The sequence below is a fragment of the Lycorma delicatula genome, chromosome 2, assembly GCF_047948215.1.
Source record: "Lycorma delicatula isolate Av1 chromosome 2, ASM4794821v1, whole genome shotgun sequence".
Lineage (NCBI taxonomy): Eukaryota > Metazoa > Arthropoda > Insecta > Hemiptera > Fulgoridae > Lycorma > Lycorma delicatula.
The window spans coordinates 69,085,147-69,104,935 of NC_134456.1; the positions used below are offsets into that span (position 1 = coordinate 69,085,147).

A 19,789-nucleotide genomic window follows, 5' to 3' on the forward strand; every position below is an offset into this window, starting at 1 on the left:
TCTGGCTGTTAAACTTGTATGACACTTATTAAATGTTATTAAATACTCTGTCTGGATTTCCATTAATTTTCCATATGGGTTTTTTCTTCGTTATTTTTACTAATTCATTAAACAATATTTTATATAATATCTTAATATTATACCCTATCAATTTTTTCAGTAACCTTTTTCTACCAGCTATTTTCAGATATATTAATGTCAGTATTTTTCTGTATTCAATCAAAATATTTTTTTAACAAAAATGTAATACATAAACTAAATTATTAAATTATTTAAGGGTAATCCAGGAAAAATGTATGTTTATGTAAATGTGGTTGTATTTTTATGCTGGATATTCTTTCAACAATAATAGTTTTTTTGTTAATGAATAACATTCATAACATGTTTGTTTTATAAAAACGTAATAATAATTCAATTATGAATATAAAGAGGGTTGTTTACGTTCCATAAATCGGGATATTGTTTTATGCAAAGTAATAAAACAATAAACCTCCAGTTTTGTGTTTAATGTATAATGTATGTTGTGTATATTAAACGTAATTTTGTTACATTGTTAAGAGGGTCGTAAAAAGGGAAAAGAAAATTGTAATACTTAAGAAAGGGATGTTATCTAAAAACTTCCCCCTTTAAACGTTTAACAGAATTTATTAGTTTTACTTGTTCAGGGTTTTTATTTTAAGTATAAATTTTCGGGGTGGCTACTTTAAAAATTGGTAAAATGAGATTCAGGGTTAGAAAGGATGTTCTTAAGGGGTTTTTAGGGTGGCTTGTAACTATATACTTTTGAATAGGTAATTACTCCATAAGAGGCTTTTATCCATTAAAAAAAAAATCAACGGTTTTTTCTTGACCCTACTTTCCAGTCTTTTCCCTCGTACTGTCTATTTTCCACGCCCTCTTAAATTTAATTCAAATATATTTCCTTATTTTCATAAATAATTAACGAAATTCATATTGATTTTTTTTTTTTTACTTTTCATAAGTGTTTTTTGTACTGCCTTGCTTTATCCTATTGAATTAGTATTACAGCCTCAATCATAATAAACCAAACATTTACGACATAGATTAGCGTAACTCATCTTTTTTTGAGTAAAATTCTCACTGTTGCGTACTTCTGTCAAGAGTAGAGCATCATTAATGACCAAATAGAAAGATAAGCAGAAAAAAAAAATTAAATATTTGGAATACCAATAGTTACAGAGAAAAAGGAGATTACTAAAATAATGAAGAAAAATGTTCAATATCGAGAAAAATGAGGATGGGGAGTTAAAAAAGGATTACATTATATACTGACATATATAATATATAAAAAAAATTCCATCAGGAAAAATTGTATATGGTAATTAAATTAGTTACGAGTCTCTATGATTGATTATTCATTTAATTATAACAGTAATAAGAGGCTGACGTCCAATAATAATTACTATGGCGGATGATAATGAATTTTGAAATGTGGGAAATTGTCATGCCTTACTCGAACCTGGAACCCTGTAAAAGGTACCATACCACCACGGAGAAATACAAATAATCAAAATACTTTTCTCTCGACAAAATATAAATATTTTTTTAAAGTGTGCCTCAGATTAAGATATGTTGTACTCAAGAAGGCCCATCTCTCGCGCAAATAATTCAAGAAGATAATACTGTTAGGGCTGATTTTAAAATACCTGAATATATCCGCTCTTAGTATCTTCTTCGGTGCAATCCAGTTATTTTTTCATGGCTCAACTACAATAATTATAAGCTTATCAGATTAAGTAATAATTTGCAGTAGTAAGACGTATATTCTGTCGTTATTAAGATATCCCAAGTACTTATTTAAACTAAAATTCTAGGTATAAAATATTTCACATTCATCGTATACATTCAGAATTATTCACTTTTTTGAAACATTACTCTACTTTTCAAGGTCTACTTTCTTAGATCTGCTTTTATTTGTACCATGTATACAGATGATACAAATAAATGAATAAATAAATATATATATATATATATATATATATATATATATATATATATATATATATATATATATAAATATGCATGTATCAAAATTATCATAAAACTGGTTAACTAAATAAAACATTTCGTTAAGAAAAGTAGGATATTAGTTTGTTCAATTTTTATGTCGATATGTTTTTATAAAAACCATGTATCAGCTTTTCTAGTAAAGTTGTGGCAGCTATAATGTAGTTTAAGCAAAAATAAAATATTATATTGTTGGATAACAGAGTTGGACGACAGTAGAGTGAAAAAGAATGAGAAGAAGGGAAGGGAATATAGAGAGGAGTGAGCGAGAAGATGGCGCGGGAGACGAGTTTACAGCTGTCATGTTAGAGACTAACGATGTCTTTAGCTGGTCCCGCGGTCGGACAAAAGGCAAGAGGCCCCCTCAGGGAAAAAAGACTGCGTTCATTAAAAGAAAGAAGCTATTGTACTCAGTACTTGAAGACCAGTAGATTTTTAGTCAAAGAAAACGAAAGTATCTTTTCTGACATGAACTAAAAGCTTCAGAAGTATAATGAAATAATACTTTGTGGGATTTTTCATCATTGCAGTGCACTTCTTTTAAAAACCATCTACAGAAGTTTGTTCTTTTTATCATTATTTCAATTACTTCTTCGTGAGTTTAAATTATCGTAAAAATACCAATTAATGTAATTTTATTTTTGATGTATTAAATTTTACTATTCAAAATAATTAAAAGACTACAAACGTAATATGGCCCGTATTTAATAAACTTATTAAATCATATTATTTGAGATACAAATTTACGTTTATAATCTAGTGATGATTTTAACATTAATAGTCAAATTACCCAATGAAGATCGGAAACACATTTTCATTAGGTTATAAACGTATTTATGACAAATAATTAAAAAACCCAAACAAATAAAATAAATTGAAAGGCGGAAAACGTTAAATTTTATCATAATGGGAATATTAGTTGTCAACTTTCATTACGGAACAACATATAATACGAACAATTTGCTTTACAGTGTGATGAGACGTATTAACACTTTAAATTGCTAATATTATAAATCGTTCAATTATAAATTAATTACAGGAAATTGTTTTTTCAAAGGATCTTTTGAAGTTAATTAGCCGAATCTGATTTTAATGGCTTCCACCTTAAAAAAATTAAATAGCTTTTGAAATATAGTTTTTTCGATTAATTTGTTGTTTTTATCAAATTTAGTACAGATTAAGTCTAAATTTGAGTTTATCTGGTAAAGTAATTACGTAAAGTAGTAACGATCTCAGCATATTTGAACAGTTTGAAATTTATAATGAATTAAGTTTTTAAAAATTAAACGTTTTAAACGATCAAGTACGACGTCAAATCAGCCAGCCATTCGACTACATTCTGAAAGATTTTTTCCTAATATTTTTAATATGGACGCCATTAATAACTATTTTTAATGTAATACCGCTAATTGATATGCTGCTAATTAGCTCTGACAGTCCTTTTGGAATAATAAACCCCATTTATTTAATCAGTTTGTAAATAAGTCGATTATAATCTTTTATTAGATTAAAATAATCGGAACATGTTTGTAAAGTTGTTATCTCTCCTGTCAAATTTTAAAATTGTAATTGTGTTTATGTCGATTTAAAATGTGGTTTTGTTTTTTCTATATTCTTTGTATTTGTTTTGAAGTAACTAGACCTTAGGTGTATGTCAAAAAAAATTCGGAGATTTTAAACCGTAAAGAAACTGGGATTCGGTTGCGTTTATTTTCACCAAGTTAACACATCTTCCAACAGCCAGGGAGTTCGGACTGGTTTATATTGCAACTGCGGAGGTGCGGGGCACCTTCGGGCTCGGTGTAGTAATCCAAGGACGTGTGTGGGCTGCGGGAAGGACGGCCATGGACCGGAAGCATGTCATGATCATGTGTGAGGCTTTTGGTTTTGCATTGGTGCTGAGAAGTATTCAGGTCCTGAAGAGTTTGCAGCAATGTCGGCGTTGATCAACAACACTGTCGGCGGAGATGTGTTCCTGTGATGGACAGCCCCGTCCGGGAGGGGTGGGAGGCTCCGGCATCTTACCACCAATGATCAGACGGGGACTCCATGGCAGGGACACCTGGGGGGGAAAGTATTAATGGTTCCTCACATTTTTTATTGTGCTTGTTATCCAAATTTTCGACGAAAATTTAGATTAGAAACGGTGATGATGGATGATTTTGCGGCCGAACAAATTATTTAAATCTTGTAAGCTTTAAGATTAATTATTATTATTACCACTATTACAGCTTTGCGCACTTCAGTTTATTATACTGTTTTTATTGCTTAAAATGGAGAAATTCTACATTCCCGGATAATTGTTTTCATATTATATGAAGTTGGTATCGTCTCAGCCTATCATCCGGAGGTCCCGGGTTCAAAACCCGGTCAAGCTCGATATTTTTCATACGCAACAAAAATTACATTTCATATTCCTACGCACAACCTTTTCAGCTTATTTAGTGAATTAATCTTTAAACAAAAGCAAAAGTTGGTGTTTTATTTTTTCTTTGATGTTTTACTTCTTTCTTTAGTGTTATTATTTTCAGTAAAATTATTTTTGATTCGCACTTATCCTTTTTTCGTAAGGATTTTCTACGTGATTTGGTTTTATGGTTTCAGTTCCATGTTGGGGTTTTTTAAAACTCCATTATGTTTTTCTACTTTTCCTTGTATGATCTGTCTACTTACCGTACTTAACTTTTTGCTACTTACGTACGTACATAATTCATACTTAATTAATTTTTGGTAATTAAGAATTCTTACTTTTTTGTAAGAAAATAAATTGCAAAAAAATACGGGAAATTTTTGCATTACACGACCTTTTTTGGTTTTGTTCATAGTTTTATGTCCTTTTACTAGATTAGTTCCTTTCGGTAAATCAGTACCACTTCTTTGTTTTCTCTGCCTTTCTAATTATTTTCCAGTATACAATAAAAACATAATTCTTTGATGGGCGGGTTCAGTCAGGCAATAGCTCAAATAGATCGGAAACATACGACGCTGTAGTTAAATTTTATGGTCGTTTGCTATCGTAGTTACTCATTAATTAATATACGTATAACTAATAAATTTTAAATGTTGGTTGTTGCGAAGTAACACAAACGCATACATACAAATACATAGACTGCCCGCTTGTACGTATTTGTAATAAAGAGATTTTCATTAAGAGGATTTCATTACATCGGAAACAAAGAAAATTCAATATAATAATAATTTGCACTGCTCCTGTCAGTCTGATTTTGATGTCAACTACCGAATTGTCAGTAGAGTTATCAGTTCGGAATGGAGAGTTATGTTGAGTACCGCATAACAACGTATGTTTTTGACATAAAATGATTATTTTGTTGTACGTTAAATAATAATGGTTTAATTTTTTTTCATTCATCTAACCTATTATTTTTTTTAATTTTATTTCTGAACATACGTCATTTTATTTATATATCTTTTAAATGCGTTTAATTTAATACCGACAGCGGATATAAGATTTAGCCACATGAGAGTTTTAGTGGATAAGTGATTTCATTGACCAAAAGGTCAAATACAACAATATTCATAACTTAGCGTAATCCATATACCATTTTAATTAAAAAAAGATACTTAAGGAATAGATTACACTACTTTGTTATTAGCTAGCATATAACCGGTATCCTCCGAATACTGCCGAGTAGGAAAACCTTTTCTAAGATTTCCTTTAAGTAGTTGATTTATATAAAATTTAATTCCAAGTCTAACATACACCAGGTGAAGATTTAACCAACTCAGTTCACCATTTTGTCATTTGCACTGAATCAAAAGAAAGGGAGATATTCATATCCCTCCGTTTTCACATATCACTCCCTCAAAGTCACTTGGTGTGTGTGTGTGTGTGTGTGTGTGTGTGTGTGTGTGTGTGTGTGTGTGTGTGTGTGTGTCCATCTTAAAAATAAACATTTATCATTACGATTTTATATAAGATAAAAAGAGAAGATTGTACAAAAAAAAATATTTTTTTTATGAAAACCCGTATAAAATTTACTTATTTAATATTATTTATCTTATTGTAATTTTAACTAATATTTATAAAAACCTAACCAAATATATAAGTACGCAATTTGACGTTAAATTGCGTCCTAACTGACGGAAATTTAAAAGCATTCATTTTAAGATAACTTAGAATTAAAAAAATTACAGATTTTATACAAAAAATTTACTCTAAAAATATCTTAATATCTTGAATTTTATATTTAAAAATTCTTTATACAGTAAGTTCGGAAAGTTGCTATGCACTGTAATGATGGAAGTAATGATGAATTAATTAATCTTAATTATTACATGATATTTTGACGTGACAACGTCTTATAACTCGATGAACGCCAGCAGCACGCACGAAAAATTGTCCCGTTCCGCCTGAGCCGAGCTGAGCTGAGCTGAACCGTCGTGCAATGGAATATACGATCATGTCAAGCAGGTTTTGGCGGGCTTTTCAAAAACTGCAATTTCATGAATTTGATTTATGATTTCAATTTCATCGTTTTAAATTGACACTTTATCAACATTGATTTGATTAAAGTTTATTTCTATAACAAATTGTTCATAATTATTTTTGAACAAATCATTCAATTTAAATTTGCAAAAATTATTAATATTAATTATTATTGTTATTAAATGAAATGAAAAAATGGAATATTAACGTGTTTCATTAGCTAATTAAACAATCGCTTCGATTCAATTTGTTTGTTTAAACAAGTAATTTTTTAAAACATCCAAATCATGGATGAATTTAATTAATTGGTATTTTCATCTAGCCCAACGCCAGTTTTTCAAAAAACATGTGTTTACTTCATAAGGATAACAAGTTTTTTTTTTGTGACATTACATTCAAAGGTCGACGAATATAGCGGGAGCGAAGCGCCCGCGATTCTTTTTTAATTATTTATTAACTTTCTTTAAAAATTTCATTGTCATAAGGACAATGGGCAATATAAAAAAAATAAATAACTGAGTTTTACTTAAAATTGCATAAGTCCTACCCTACTAAAGGCACTTGTATGTGTATCTGTCTGTGTATGCGTTCCTCTTAGGATGGAAGCTGAGAACATGCTTTCATTATCGAACATACTGCCCGTCAAAAAATCATGTTTTTTCTTTAATGTTTATAAACAATAAGTGAGAAGAAGCAACACCAGCAAATAAGAGAAAAAAGAAAGAACATATTTCCATGGTTGAACATACTGCCTGTCAAAAATCATAAAAGTTTTTCTTAAAAATTTATAAACAATAAATAACAACAGTAATAATAATTGCAAAATAAATTAATAAATTTTACTACCGTAATTTATTCATTCAATATCGTAGCAGATCTTAAAACAACTATTCTCGATACAAATCGATACTGAAAATACTGTGGATTCACTAATTTTCGCTTTTCCTTGATCAATTCTCTTCATTCAAAAAAAAACATTTTTACTCAAGAGGTAATCAGTTTTGGACACCTAATATCCCATTCCTAGACGTCGCCCTGGCGGGCGACGTCTGTTAGCGTTAGTTTTAGAGATCTGTCTGTTTTTTTACAATTACCATCTGTTTTTTTAAATCATTCTTTTTAATAGTTTAATTTCAAATCTGTCAGCGTTAGTTTTAGAAATAATAATATCTTTGATTAAAAAACATAATAAATGAACATTTTTTTTTGTAAATAAAAATTATAAATTTATGATTTTGCTATTGTGTATTTTATCGAACTCCTTAAGTTTGCTATAAGGTTCTGTTTATGACGAAGTTTATTGATAATCGTCTAGTATGCCTTCAGCTCTTTGGGGTCGATTTACATTGTCGGTCTTTGCAAGACGTTGTCACGCTCAAATCTCGTGCGAAACGTAGTTCCACACAAACCAATTTTTTCGTGCGTACTGCCGGCGTTCATCGATTTATAAGACGTTGTCACGTCAAAAATCCAATTGTCACATTAATATTTCTGATTAAATTTTCTTTGGTTTGATTATAATTGTATAGTTTTATTTTAAAACACTTTATATACAATTTTAAGTGTAATTTAAAAACTGATAAATACAGTTATTTTTAATTGAATTTGTCAGTTTAATTGATCTAATTTTGTATTTTCATGTAAAACTATATTTTAAATTAAAGTTTTATCTATTTATTTGACTTTTATCATTCTTTTTTAAACATCTTAAGAAATTAAGTAGCTTATTTTTTTTTTTTTTGAAAAAAAAGGGGAAATCACTTTAGAATAATTTTCTTTAAGCCAGTGTTTTATATCTTTTGATACATTTGTATTCCTGAGAACTCCATGAAAGGGATATAAATAATATTTAAGAGGGAAGAGTTGGTCGTGAGATCTTCCAGTCTGAAGGTTTTATCGCCTCGCGGTCTACCACTGTACTGTCCGTTGCTTAGTTACGCCAATTCATGATGCGGCTACTCGAAAGCTCCTTCTATGTTAAAGACCTACCACTCACCATTATTCCTATAACTTACACTAAATTCTTCTCTAGAATTTTTGAAATAATAAAAAGATGATTTCAAGCGTTACACTGACAGAAATAAACCTATTTTAACATTACAAAATACTAAAATGTTATTTATGTTGGTGTTTGAGACAGTAGATGAATATTTTTTCTAATAACTAGCTTTTTATAAAAACTTTGATAGCTAAGCAGCTTTTTTTTGTTAAACAATTTTTTAAACTTTACAATAATCGTGTTTGTTAAAGACTATTTATTGTAAAACTTTAGTATTTTCACGTATTTCTCTGTAAGGTGGATAAACTGAAAATTATTCAATGTAACAGGCTCATAATGATTATAAACGGGGTAACAAAAATACTATGTTTTAATATTCTAAGTTAACTTCTAGATTTTTAAATCGTGGATTGGTGAATATGTATTTCTTTCAGCAATTCGTTTCTCGTTCCTTTAGGTATTTTATGGTAATCTTTCAACTTATTTATCATTACTTAGATTTCCAGTAATAATAATAATTATTATTGTTATTATTGCAGTGATTATCCGTCAGGAATTTTGACAATCATCAGTAACTATAAGGGATATATGAACATTTTTACTGATGGTTCTAAAATGGAGAAGCTCATTCGTAGAAATAGAATCTAAATAGTAATGTTTTTTCTTGGTCTAGTAGCGTTGTCTAGTTACTAATTTGAAGTAAAGAGTTAGGCAGTATTTTAAATATTTAAGTGAGTTTTTCATAAAACAATTATTTTTTTTTAATACTGTATTGTAAATAAAATAGGCTCATAAAATCTTGCTTAATTTTTTTTTAGGCACTTACAACGCTCAAAGTGGACCAAATGGTATCGGAACTGGTGTAAGCACCATAACGGTACGTGTGAGCCGAGGTGACCTTGGAGCAAAATACGAATGCCGAGCACATAACGACGCCTTACTTTCTTCCCCAATTTTATCTTGGGTTGAGATTGACGTAAATGGTAAGTGAAATTTTATTTACTTTCAAAATAAATGTTTCTTCACTGGCATATTTTAAATAATTACTTCTAAATCCTTACCAGTAAGAAAATTTGAAAACCGGTTGATTTAATTGTAATTTAATCGCGCTTTAATGGCTCAATAGTTTATCTTTTTTGAGCCGTATCATTTTAACACGGGATATGTACTTCTTTATCAATTGCACTACCTCAAAACTATTTTTTATAAATAAGTGTTATTTGTAATTAAAATAGAAATCATTAAAAATATTTAAGATGTTTATTTAATAAAATAAGTACCAATACATCATTCTATTTATTGACCTTTCTACATAATTATCAATCCACACAACTTCAGTACATGAATATGTCTAGTAAATGTATTTACTAAATGGCAAATTCAGATAGTAGACCAGGTAGTTTTATGCACATCGAACGACATTAGTCTCGATATTTACTCATTAGAAATCGGCCATTATGTATTTTTACTCGTGATATCTTTCAGTACTATTTCATAACTTGTAATTACCTATTATTAATAAGCTTTTTAAATTATTTATTACGCAATATTTATAGTTATTTTCAGAACCACCAGGTATTAATTATTGATTTATGTATACAGTAATTTGATTTATTCTTTTTTTTTTTAATGTTGACAATTACTGGATAGTTTTAAAATCTTCCCAATAAATATAACTTGTATTGTTATTACTATTATGAAATAATAGGGTTACCGTTTATAAATCATCAACTCAAATCATTATTAATTTCCAGTTTAGTCCATTAATCATCAAAATTTGTTATGATTTTATTATGAAAAAATAACGTATCAGTATGACATTAAATCGATCTTACATGACGTGGATTTTATTTATCGCAATAGTTCTTTCTGGCAGTCGATAGTACACAATTACTTTTTTCTTTTTCCTGTTTAACCTCCGGGAATTACCGTTCAGGTATTACTTCAGAGGATGAATGAGGATTATATTTATAAGTGTAAATGAAGTGTAGTCTTGTACAGTCTCAGTTCCACCGTTCCCGAGATGTGTGGTTAATTGAAATCCAACCACCGACGAACACCGGTATCCACGATTTAGTATGCAAATCCGTATAAAATTAACTAATTACCTTTACTAGGACTTGAACGCTGGAACTTTCGACTACCAAATCGGCCAAATCGGAAAGACACGTTCACCACTAGACCAACTTGGTGAGTTATTATACAATAACTAGTAAGACCTAATTATCATAAACAATCATCGACTGACTGTACCATTCGTTTTTTGTAAGCCTTTCAATTAGCACATCATAAGCAGAAATAGTGCTGTAGCATCTACATCACAAGAATGCTTTACTTTGAAACCCATTTATTTAATCTTACTAAATTTATAACTTTTTTGTGCTGGCTTTCTTATTTCATAAATTAAATGAATAATTATTTATTTTTCTTGTGATTTAAGCTTATTGAATTCAAAGAATATGTTTATAACTGTCGCTTGTACTTAACCGAGTTGACAATTTATAACACATCGATTGGTTTCACGCCGTCCCTTTGAATAGAAATGAAGTTATTCTTTATGAAACGATGAAAGAACGTTAAAAAAAGAAAAAAGAAAGGAAAAAACCTGTTAACTTGCAGCTGTTCTGTTAGCAGTTTATAACATATCGATTTGTTTCGTAAAATATATTTTTATAACGCTTCTTACTTCCTGTTTATGAAGCTCAATTTATTATATCGATTTTGCTTAAAAAAAAGAAAATCCAGTCAGTAGAAATTTTATATGAATTTATTATGCGATTTACTCGTTAAATTGTTAGCTATTCGTTTGTTTAATTTAAATTAGAATTTATTAATATATGAAAACCGTGCAACATTAACATTCATTCGTAACCTGAGTCAAAACGTACGTATTTGTAATCTTGGTTTTTATTTAACATTCGTTTTTATCTAACAGAATATTATACGTAGAAATTAGAGGGAATTTTTTTTTTTTACTGTTAAAAATCAACTTTATCAAGATAGACTAGTTGTTTAAAAATGCAAATTTTTTTCTCTTCCATAGTAAAGTAGGTTTAATATTCCTCTTTCTATTTCTTATAATTTCTTTAGGGAAATTTAAATTTTAATGTATTTAAAATTCTTAATGTCATTACATTTAATCGCACTTTATATTCGGATTACATACAAGTATTCGAGTAAAAAAAATTTTTTTTTTTCTATTGTGCTTTGTTAAAAAGTTATTTTAACTAAATATATATTTGTAGCAGCTACAAGAGTGATTTTAAATCTCTATTACTACCACCATAAGCCTGAGTAAACCAGAGAGATCCAGTCACCATTAATCTATTCAACCGGGTGATTCAAAAAAGACTTCACAGTTTTAAAAGCATATAAAAATTTAAGATAACTTAGAAATTCGGTTAAGGTCTCATTTCATAGCAAATCACATCAAGTTTTGACTCGCGTAACTCATTAATACCGAATTCGGCCATCAGCGCTGTTACCAGTGTTGTTAAAAATGTATACATTTACTGGTGCAAACGTGCTCGCTGTTTTGGTTCACGATTTATTATAGTCTGCACTGCAGTTCAACGTAATTTTCGTAGAGTACGGTAGGGAGCCTAGTAGGCATAGAATTTACTCTTGGTGCCAAATCTTCGTTGAGACACGTTGTTCTATTAAACATAGAAAATCATCAGGACGCCCATGCGTCCCTGAAGCTGCTATGGAACAATTCTAAAAAAAGCTTCGCAAGTAATCCAAAAAAATTAATTCGACGTGAATTCCACTAACCATGGTTCAACATATTTCAGATGACGACTGAAAACTGTACAGCCCGTTCTTCTTCGAGGAGGCAACCGTAAATTTTCTAATTACTAATTCTTCAGTTAGTGACTGAATGATGATGACTAAGATGGACGCCATTACTATCAACAAGACGGGGTACCACCTCACTAGGTGTTACCCCGTCTTGTTGATTAGTTTTCCTGGCGATCACTATCGCCAAGAAAACCGAGATTTTCTTGATACTCGATTTCTAGGTTGGTCGTGAAGGTCCAACCACCCCCAGAAGGACCCCCCCCCCCACCCGTGAAGGGTCACCTCGCTCTTCATATTTGACTTCGCTAGATTATTTCTTGTAGGGTTTCATTAAATATCGGGTTTAGGTACCAATTTTGCATTCTGATCTTGCCAGCAGTCTGCAATGAAATCAACTTAAGGTGGAATATATGTCACATTACAAACGGAAGCCACATCGAACCAAAGTGAATGTTGGGTGTTCTCTAAATGAATTATTATATCCTTTTAAAGCTGTAAAGTTCTTTTTTAATCATCCGCTATGTATATACATTTATGTAAAAAACTCTGATAGGGCACTACATGGCTTCTTTGAACGCCTATTAAATTACATATAAACTTTTTTTTTTAAATGTAAAGTACACAATGTTTATTTCATTAATAACTTCTCATATTTTTTCATATTTTTTTTTTATTGTTATTGAATTATTATATTATTATTATTTATTATAAAAATCTTTTTACAATCAAAGGTTAATCATTTATTAATAAATCAACATATTTGATTTTAAAAAAAAGTTAAAAAAAAAGGAGATGAAGTCTAACTCGAACCGATGTGTCCTTTTCCTTGTAAGATCAAAATATTTCATTAATTAAAATGTTATTTGGCTATAACTCTGAAACCAATGAAAATAAGTACCACTTATGATGTAGCGTAGAAAATCTCTCGATGAGGGATTATTAGTGCAGTTAAGAAAAAGTCCAAAATCAAAAAAAAATTGGATTCTGGGCTTTTTTAGACACTTTTGGTTCAGTCGATGGATTCAGGGATGGTCAAAATGGATATTTCCGTTGAAGAAAACCGAAATTTTTCGCAATCACAATACTTCCTTTACTTCGTACAAGAAGTAAAAAGATTTTTATCTGGTTTCACCTCTTGGTGAGCATAACTTTGTCTTCCTCTACAATTTTTACCAATCTCTCCAATTTCAAATTAGTTGAACCGGAATGTCAACCTGATCATTTATCACATTACCTTTTTACACGATAAGACGCATGATGTGTTAAGATAACTAGAACAGTTATTGTCATAATTATCAGCTTTTATTTTACGTATGATTACTCTTTCTAGTTTATGTGAATCTCTTTTTACTAATATAACAACGTAACATAACTTTTGAACAAATTTCTTCGAATAAATTAAAATTCTCTGGTATCATCTATATCTATTACATTAGGTGAAAGTTTTTAGTTCTGTCTAACTCTGATCTCAAATTAAGTCTTCTATGGTGTAATCATCAGTTTCTTTTCACCTCCTTGAAAACTGATTTGATATTTATCCCGGGTTAAAATTAAAATTAAATAAAATATAAAAGATTACATACTATTATGTAATAATAGTATTATTAATGGTAATATTGCAACTTTTTACCATCGATGTATAAATTAAATTAAAAAAATAAATGTTTTTTATACAAATATTTTCGTATCATTAATTTGTAATTATTTACTCATTTCCCAATGTATTTTTAAAACAAAAATGTGTAGCCTATGTAGAGAAATAAATGTACATCTCTCTATGTATTTATCGTTTTTATTTATACAGCTCATGAACAGTTGAAATATTTTAGAAAAAGTGAAAAAAAAATTTTTGTTTTGTTTAGTCAATAATTTTTTATTCTTCCTATTTCTTACTAATAATTTTTTTACAGGTGGCTATTCTAAATCATTCTACTACTAAAAAATTTATATATCTCTCTTTTGGAGCTTAAAATATGTATTTGCTAATTTTATTTCACCTAAATTAATAAAATATGTTCCTCTTTTTTTTTATTAAATGGAGTATGTTTTGCGACATCTTTTTACAAACTTCATTAGTCAAAATTTTTTTTTTCAAAAATGTTTGTTAACTCTCAGATATTTTATTTTCATTCAAATAGGTCACTTACATTGTGCGCATTATTTACTAGGTCTTGTTTTTAAAAAAATAATAATTTTACTGTTACTTTCATCAAAAATTTATTTATTTACTTATGTTTTTGGCTTTATTTATTAATTTTTTTTAGAAACTTCGTTATATGTTACGAAATTTAGTTACTATGATATTTAGTAGTGTTAGTCGGTAAATTTTCTATGATATGAATTTTGTAAAATCGCATGGTTAAGCAATAAGTGTAAGACCCACGTCTGTAAGCAAGCTGATGGCATTTGAGTGGAATTTTCTAATAACGTTATCCTGTAATTGCCCTTGTCTATGAAACTGCGTTCCTGAACTGAATAGAGAACATCTCGTCCTGGTGTATACTCATTCCGAAAACTCTCGGAACAACCGATGTAAGGGCAAACAGAACAGGTAGCAGTTGTATAAAATCCTATTCAAATTACTCTTAAACAGGTTATAAATATTCCTTTAACCGATTATTCTTTTCAGCCTCATTTCAAATGTTGAAGTATAAAGATGTTTGCTTTTAGCTTATTGAAATTTTAGACATTTGATTCAGACTATCAATAAGGGTAAAATGTATTTTTCTTTTACTTGTATGTTTCTGATAATAAAGATTTCTTCTGATTCACGAGTTACATTACAGTTACGAGTTATAGTTAAGTTACAATATTTTATTATTTTTTAATCTATCAATTATCGTAAAGAAGAATACAGTTAAAATGGCCTTTTCTACATGTCACTTTTAACTTAACGAAGTAACAAAATCGCTTACATGTCGATTGTCCAGATCGATAAAACTCCTGGTGAAGAAGTTTTTAACTATCTTTTACAGAAATTTCTGTCACCAAAATTGTTTTGCATCAGGAACTATTTTCTTGATATACTTGGTTATCAATTCTGTTTCTCTTGTTCATGATGTTCCAGTTTGGTTTTGTTAACTTATCGATTAGTTATATTTGCTGACAAATAATATTTCTATTGTTATAACCTTAATTTTAACGCAAAACAAATTAATATTAAATAAATATAAATCACTTTCAGTATATGAATATTTCATTTATTTTTATTTAGTTCGTCTTTAAATAAATTGTGACTTGTTAATATATCCGGTTTGTTTTTTATATATTGCTAACACAATATACGAGTTATACTTAACCTGTATTTTTAATTTGTCTTTACAAATTTCTAATTGCTCTTCCTCGCAGTTTCCCTGATAAAATTACATCTGTTTTACGGTTCTAAATAATGTTAAAATAACAGTGTTCCTTTCCGTTCTGTTTGTTTCATCAAACATATCTATCGAGATATAAAAATTTGGTTCTATCAGAATAAGTTCTTTATTTGAAAATAAAATTTATTGTTTTAATATTTACTAAACCGTATCTTTTAAACTTTATTAAATTCTATTTTTATACTGTAAAATTTAATATTTACGACTAATTTTTATATACAATTAAATCAAAAATTATTATATGTTTATCAACGCAGTAACCGATATAAAATGAACTATCGTTGCAACGTCAATATCTATTCATCAATAGCAATAACGATTGCTGTTGAAATCTGATGCTAAATTATGAAACTATTCTTTTTCGTACTATAATTTGAATAAATTTTTGACTAATTTAAATTAATGGTATTATTTTCGTAATCTTAATCATCATGTTCCATTTCACATTTACATTTTAATCATAATGTAACATTTAAAAAAAAAAATGTTACTTATTCATTAAATTTTGTTTGCTGCTTTTTTACTATGTATATTTTCTAAGGATATTATTTTTATTTTTTTGCTATTTATCGGATTTGAGAATAACACATTTAATATAAATTATTAAAATTTATATTTAAAATACATATTCAAATTATAATACCAAAATCAGAGATTTATCTACAGTTGTTAAATACGTAGTTTATATTTTACATCAATAAATGAGATCGTATAATAACCTCGCTATACTTTAGCAACCTCTGCGAAAGTACTAAATACTAAATAAAATATATAAAGTAGTAATCCAAAAAAATTTATTAAATACATAAAATACGAGTATAAGTATTAAAAAGCTCTATTAAAGTCCATTTTTCTGTATGAGACCACCAAACCCCAAGCGCTGAGAGCCTCCTTGGGGGAAGGGCAACTCAAAAGTTTTAAATAGAAATAGCATTGTTATAAAATATCATTTGAAAAGGACATTGAAAAACAAAAGTTTAACGTAAAAACGTTTGGACTACGACAACCCTAACCAAAATGGCGATAAATTTATATTCTTCATAGTTAGTATAAAAATAGATATACAGTAGTATCTTTTAAATAACTACTCAATAGTATAACAATAAAACTTGGCAAATACCTTTACCTCAACACGATCTATTTTTTGGTGCAAGATCTATTTTTTATAACAATAGCTATAAAAAAACAAAAAAAAAACATTAAATACCGGGGCGGTATTTAATGTTTTAACCAAAATGGCTTTAGTTAGGGTTGTAGCATACGTCATATTTACGTTTTTTTTTCAAGGCTTTTCAAGTATTTCATAACCTATCCTTTCCACTTAAAGTTTTTGAATTTTCTCTCTACGGGAGCCTCCTGGATGTTTGTGGTGTCAATCCCTCCAAAATTAGATCGTTTCGAGGTAGAAGAATTTGTTAAATTTCTTTTTTTATGCTTAACTATTGAAATGTTATTTAAGGGTACTGTAAAGTTTTGTTTTTAATAACGAAGGTTGATTCTTTTTGTTTTTCGTGGACTTTATTACATAATTTTTTTTCAGAATTTAATTCTCTACAAGTTTTGATAATAAAAGTTACTCATTTATTAGTCATTTAACATCCTAAAAAAAATACTTTTTTGTCACTGAATTTTTCTGTTTTACGATATCGTGAAAACTACGGAAGATAGAGTTGTGGAATCTGTTTTATTCGATTTTTTAGGTCAAAAAACATAAGAAATCATCAAGTTTATCTTTATTCCTTATATAATAATGCCTTAAAAATTTCAGTATGATCTCATTTCACCGGAGTAACTGAAATACGAGCGAAATTTATCGCTAGCCGTAACTCGATTAAAAAGCGTTTTCGGACATATATGAACCTTTTTCCTTCTTTCAAGCTCAACAAGGGGAAAGCCCCTTGTTATTTTCCTTTCCTTCTGATTCACTCTGTATGTATATAAATTTATAAAATTCAAAAATATTTGTTCGGCGTAAATTATTAATCTAAAAAAATACCGACCATATTCTGTTATTAACGGATTAAGTAGAAATCGCTTCAATCTAATATAATTAATTGTGCAATGTATGCGACCAGTTTATTACCGGTTTCAAACGTTGGTACAACTTACATTTTCAGGGATGAATTCTTGAGAGGTTCTGTATGTTTTTAAATTAACATATTATAAGAATGTAATTGAAAGTCTAAGAGTCTTAAGAGCTGATAAAAGATGAAGTTATTCAAATAATTTCAATTTTTGCTTAAACGATGCAATTCTGACAACGAATTTACAGTAGTAATTTTAAGATTACGAAAATAAAAAAGAAGTTTATGATAAATTAAGATATAGAATATAAAAAAGGATGCTTTTTTACTCAAATAATACTTATTTACCTAATAAAATGAATTTCTGTGTAACTCTCCTAACAGATTGAAAACCGCATTATTTTGTTTTTAATTGAATGAAAACGGAAATCTTGTCGTCGGTTCTTTTTCACCTCTTTCTAAAATATTGTTACATTTAATTTTTCTTATGTTTTTGTGTATGTGAGTGCCGATGTATATTTGCCACTGGAATTGAACTCTGAAAAAATTATTTTCATTATAGAAGTAAAAGCAAAAGACTTGGGGGAGGGGAAATGAAACGCTTCTTAGTCCTACGCACCGTTCAGTTTTCATTTAGGTTGAAGAGGATGTGTGTGCGGTAAACACATTGCCTCGACCCATCTAACCGGCAGGCTGTCTCAAAAGAGCAATATAGACGTACATGCTATTTCACACGCCAGCCCGGCGCTCGAGCTTTCTTTCACTTACCGTACCTCCGCCTCCGACTAGGATAACCTTCATTTTCATTCCCGACCACTCGGGCGCTTCAAAGCTAAGCCCCACTTCAAACTCGCATACTATATGTTCACGATGCATAAACAGGTAAACTACTGCAATATTTTTTTTTTTTTATAGTTTTTCGAAGTTTCTTTCTTGAATATCGATAATATTACAGAAGTAATATTAAAAAAAAAAAAATATGAAGTATTCAATTTCTCCACAAATTAACCTTTTTAATGAATTTAATTAATTTTTAATTTAATTCAATACTTCATAAACCAAACAATCTTCAAGGGCCTAAATTAATTTTTTTTTCTCTTACACCTCTAGTCGCTTTTGTCAAAATATAAGTAATAAATTTTTTTTAAAGTTGTTTTACGAGTAATAGGCAAATCTCATCGTTTATAGTAATTTACGAATTGATTGTTAATAAAAATTTAAGATTTTTATGTAGCATATAAGCGTATCGAATAGTATGTATCGCGTGCAAATTGGAGTTAAAGAATACTACTACAATTTTTTAATACTATTTCTATTACCTATTATTACATTTATATTAAAAAATAGTTGCAATATTTACGACAGAACATAGGCGTAACATTTTAACGTAGGCCTTACCACACTTCTCTAACATTATATGAGTATTCATGTAGTACCTTGAGTTCAAACTTCTGAATTTCTCCCTTTTTATTCTACATTTCCTTACGCATTTCTAAATTAAATAGGGTAGATTTCCATATTAATTTTTTTTTCTGTTTACAGTGTTATGTTCCACTGCGAGTTTTGAGATTTCTAGTATTTTAAAACTTTGTTACCCGCACACAAGATATCATAAACCTATACTATCGATATAATCTAATATTTGTTATTATGTGTATATTCTTCACGAATAAAAATAATGTATCTTATAAGAGTAATAGAACAAATAAATTATTATATTTCAAGCCTTGTGTTCCAAAATTTAAGAAATGTAATTTTAAGTGGAACTAATTTTTTTTTCAAATTTGGAAAAATAACTAGAATTTGAAAAACGTCATTTAAACGCATTTTTTTTTTTTTTAGGATCTAATTATAATATTTCTAATCAAAAAGATTGCAAAAATGGGTAAATATTTATTATATATTTTTAAGAACGCTTCCGTATTCCATTACAGTTAATTTTTAGCTTATATTAAAAAATTAACATCTTATTCTTATTAATAACAAGATTTTTTTTACACGTTTTGTGTATCTTATACACAAGATAAGATTATGATTATATTTTTATAAAATTTGCATTTGAATTATGATACGGATGAAATAAGATAAAAATTCCTTAATTGAATGGAATTATATT

The 19,789-nt window shown here is 28.7% G+C and overlaps 1 protein-coding gene across 13 annotated transcripts in view; it reads left to right on the plus strand.

Moving 5' to 3' along the window:
* nrm (neuromusculin) overlaps positions 1-19,789 on the plus strand; it is a 797,795-nt gene that overhangs the window by 388,443 nt on the left and 389,563 nt on the right. For all 13 annotated transcript variants that reach the window (XR_012755069.1, XM_075355520.1, XM_075355516.1 and 10 more), the window contains exon 6: positions 9,293-9,457. Coding sequence is in view for 12 of the 13 variants with exons in the window: in XM_075355520.1 (XP_075211635.1) it covers positions 9,293-9,457 (165 nt within the window). In the remaining variant the exon portion in view is untranslated. The remainder of the gene's footprint in view (positions 1-9,292; positions 9,458-19,789) is intronic.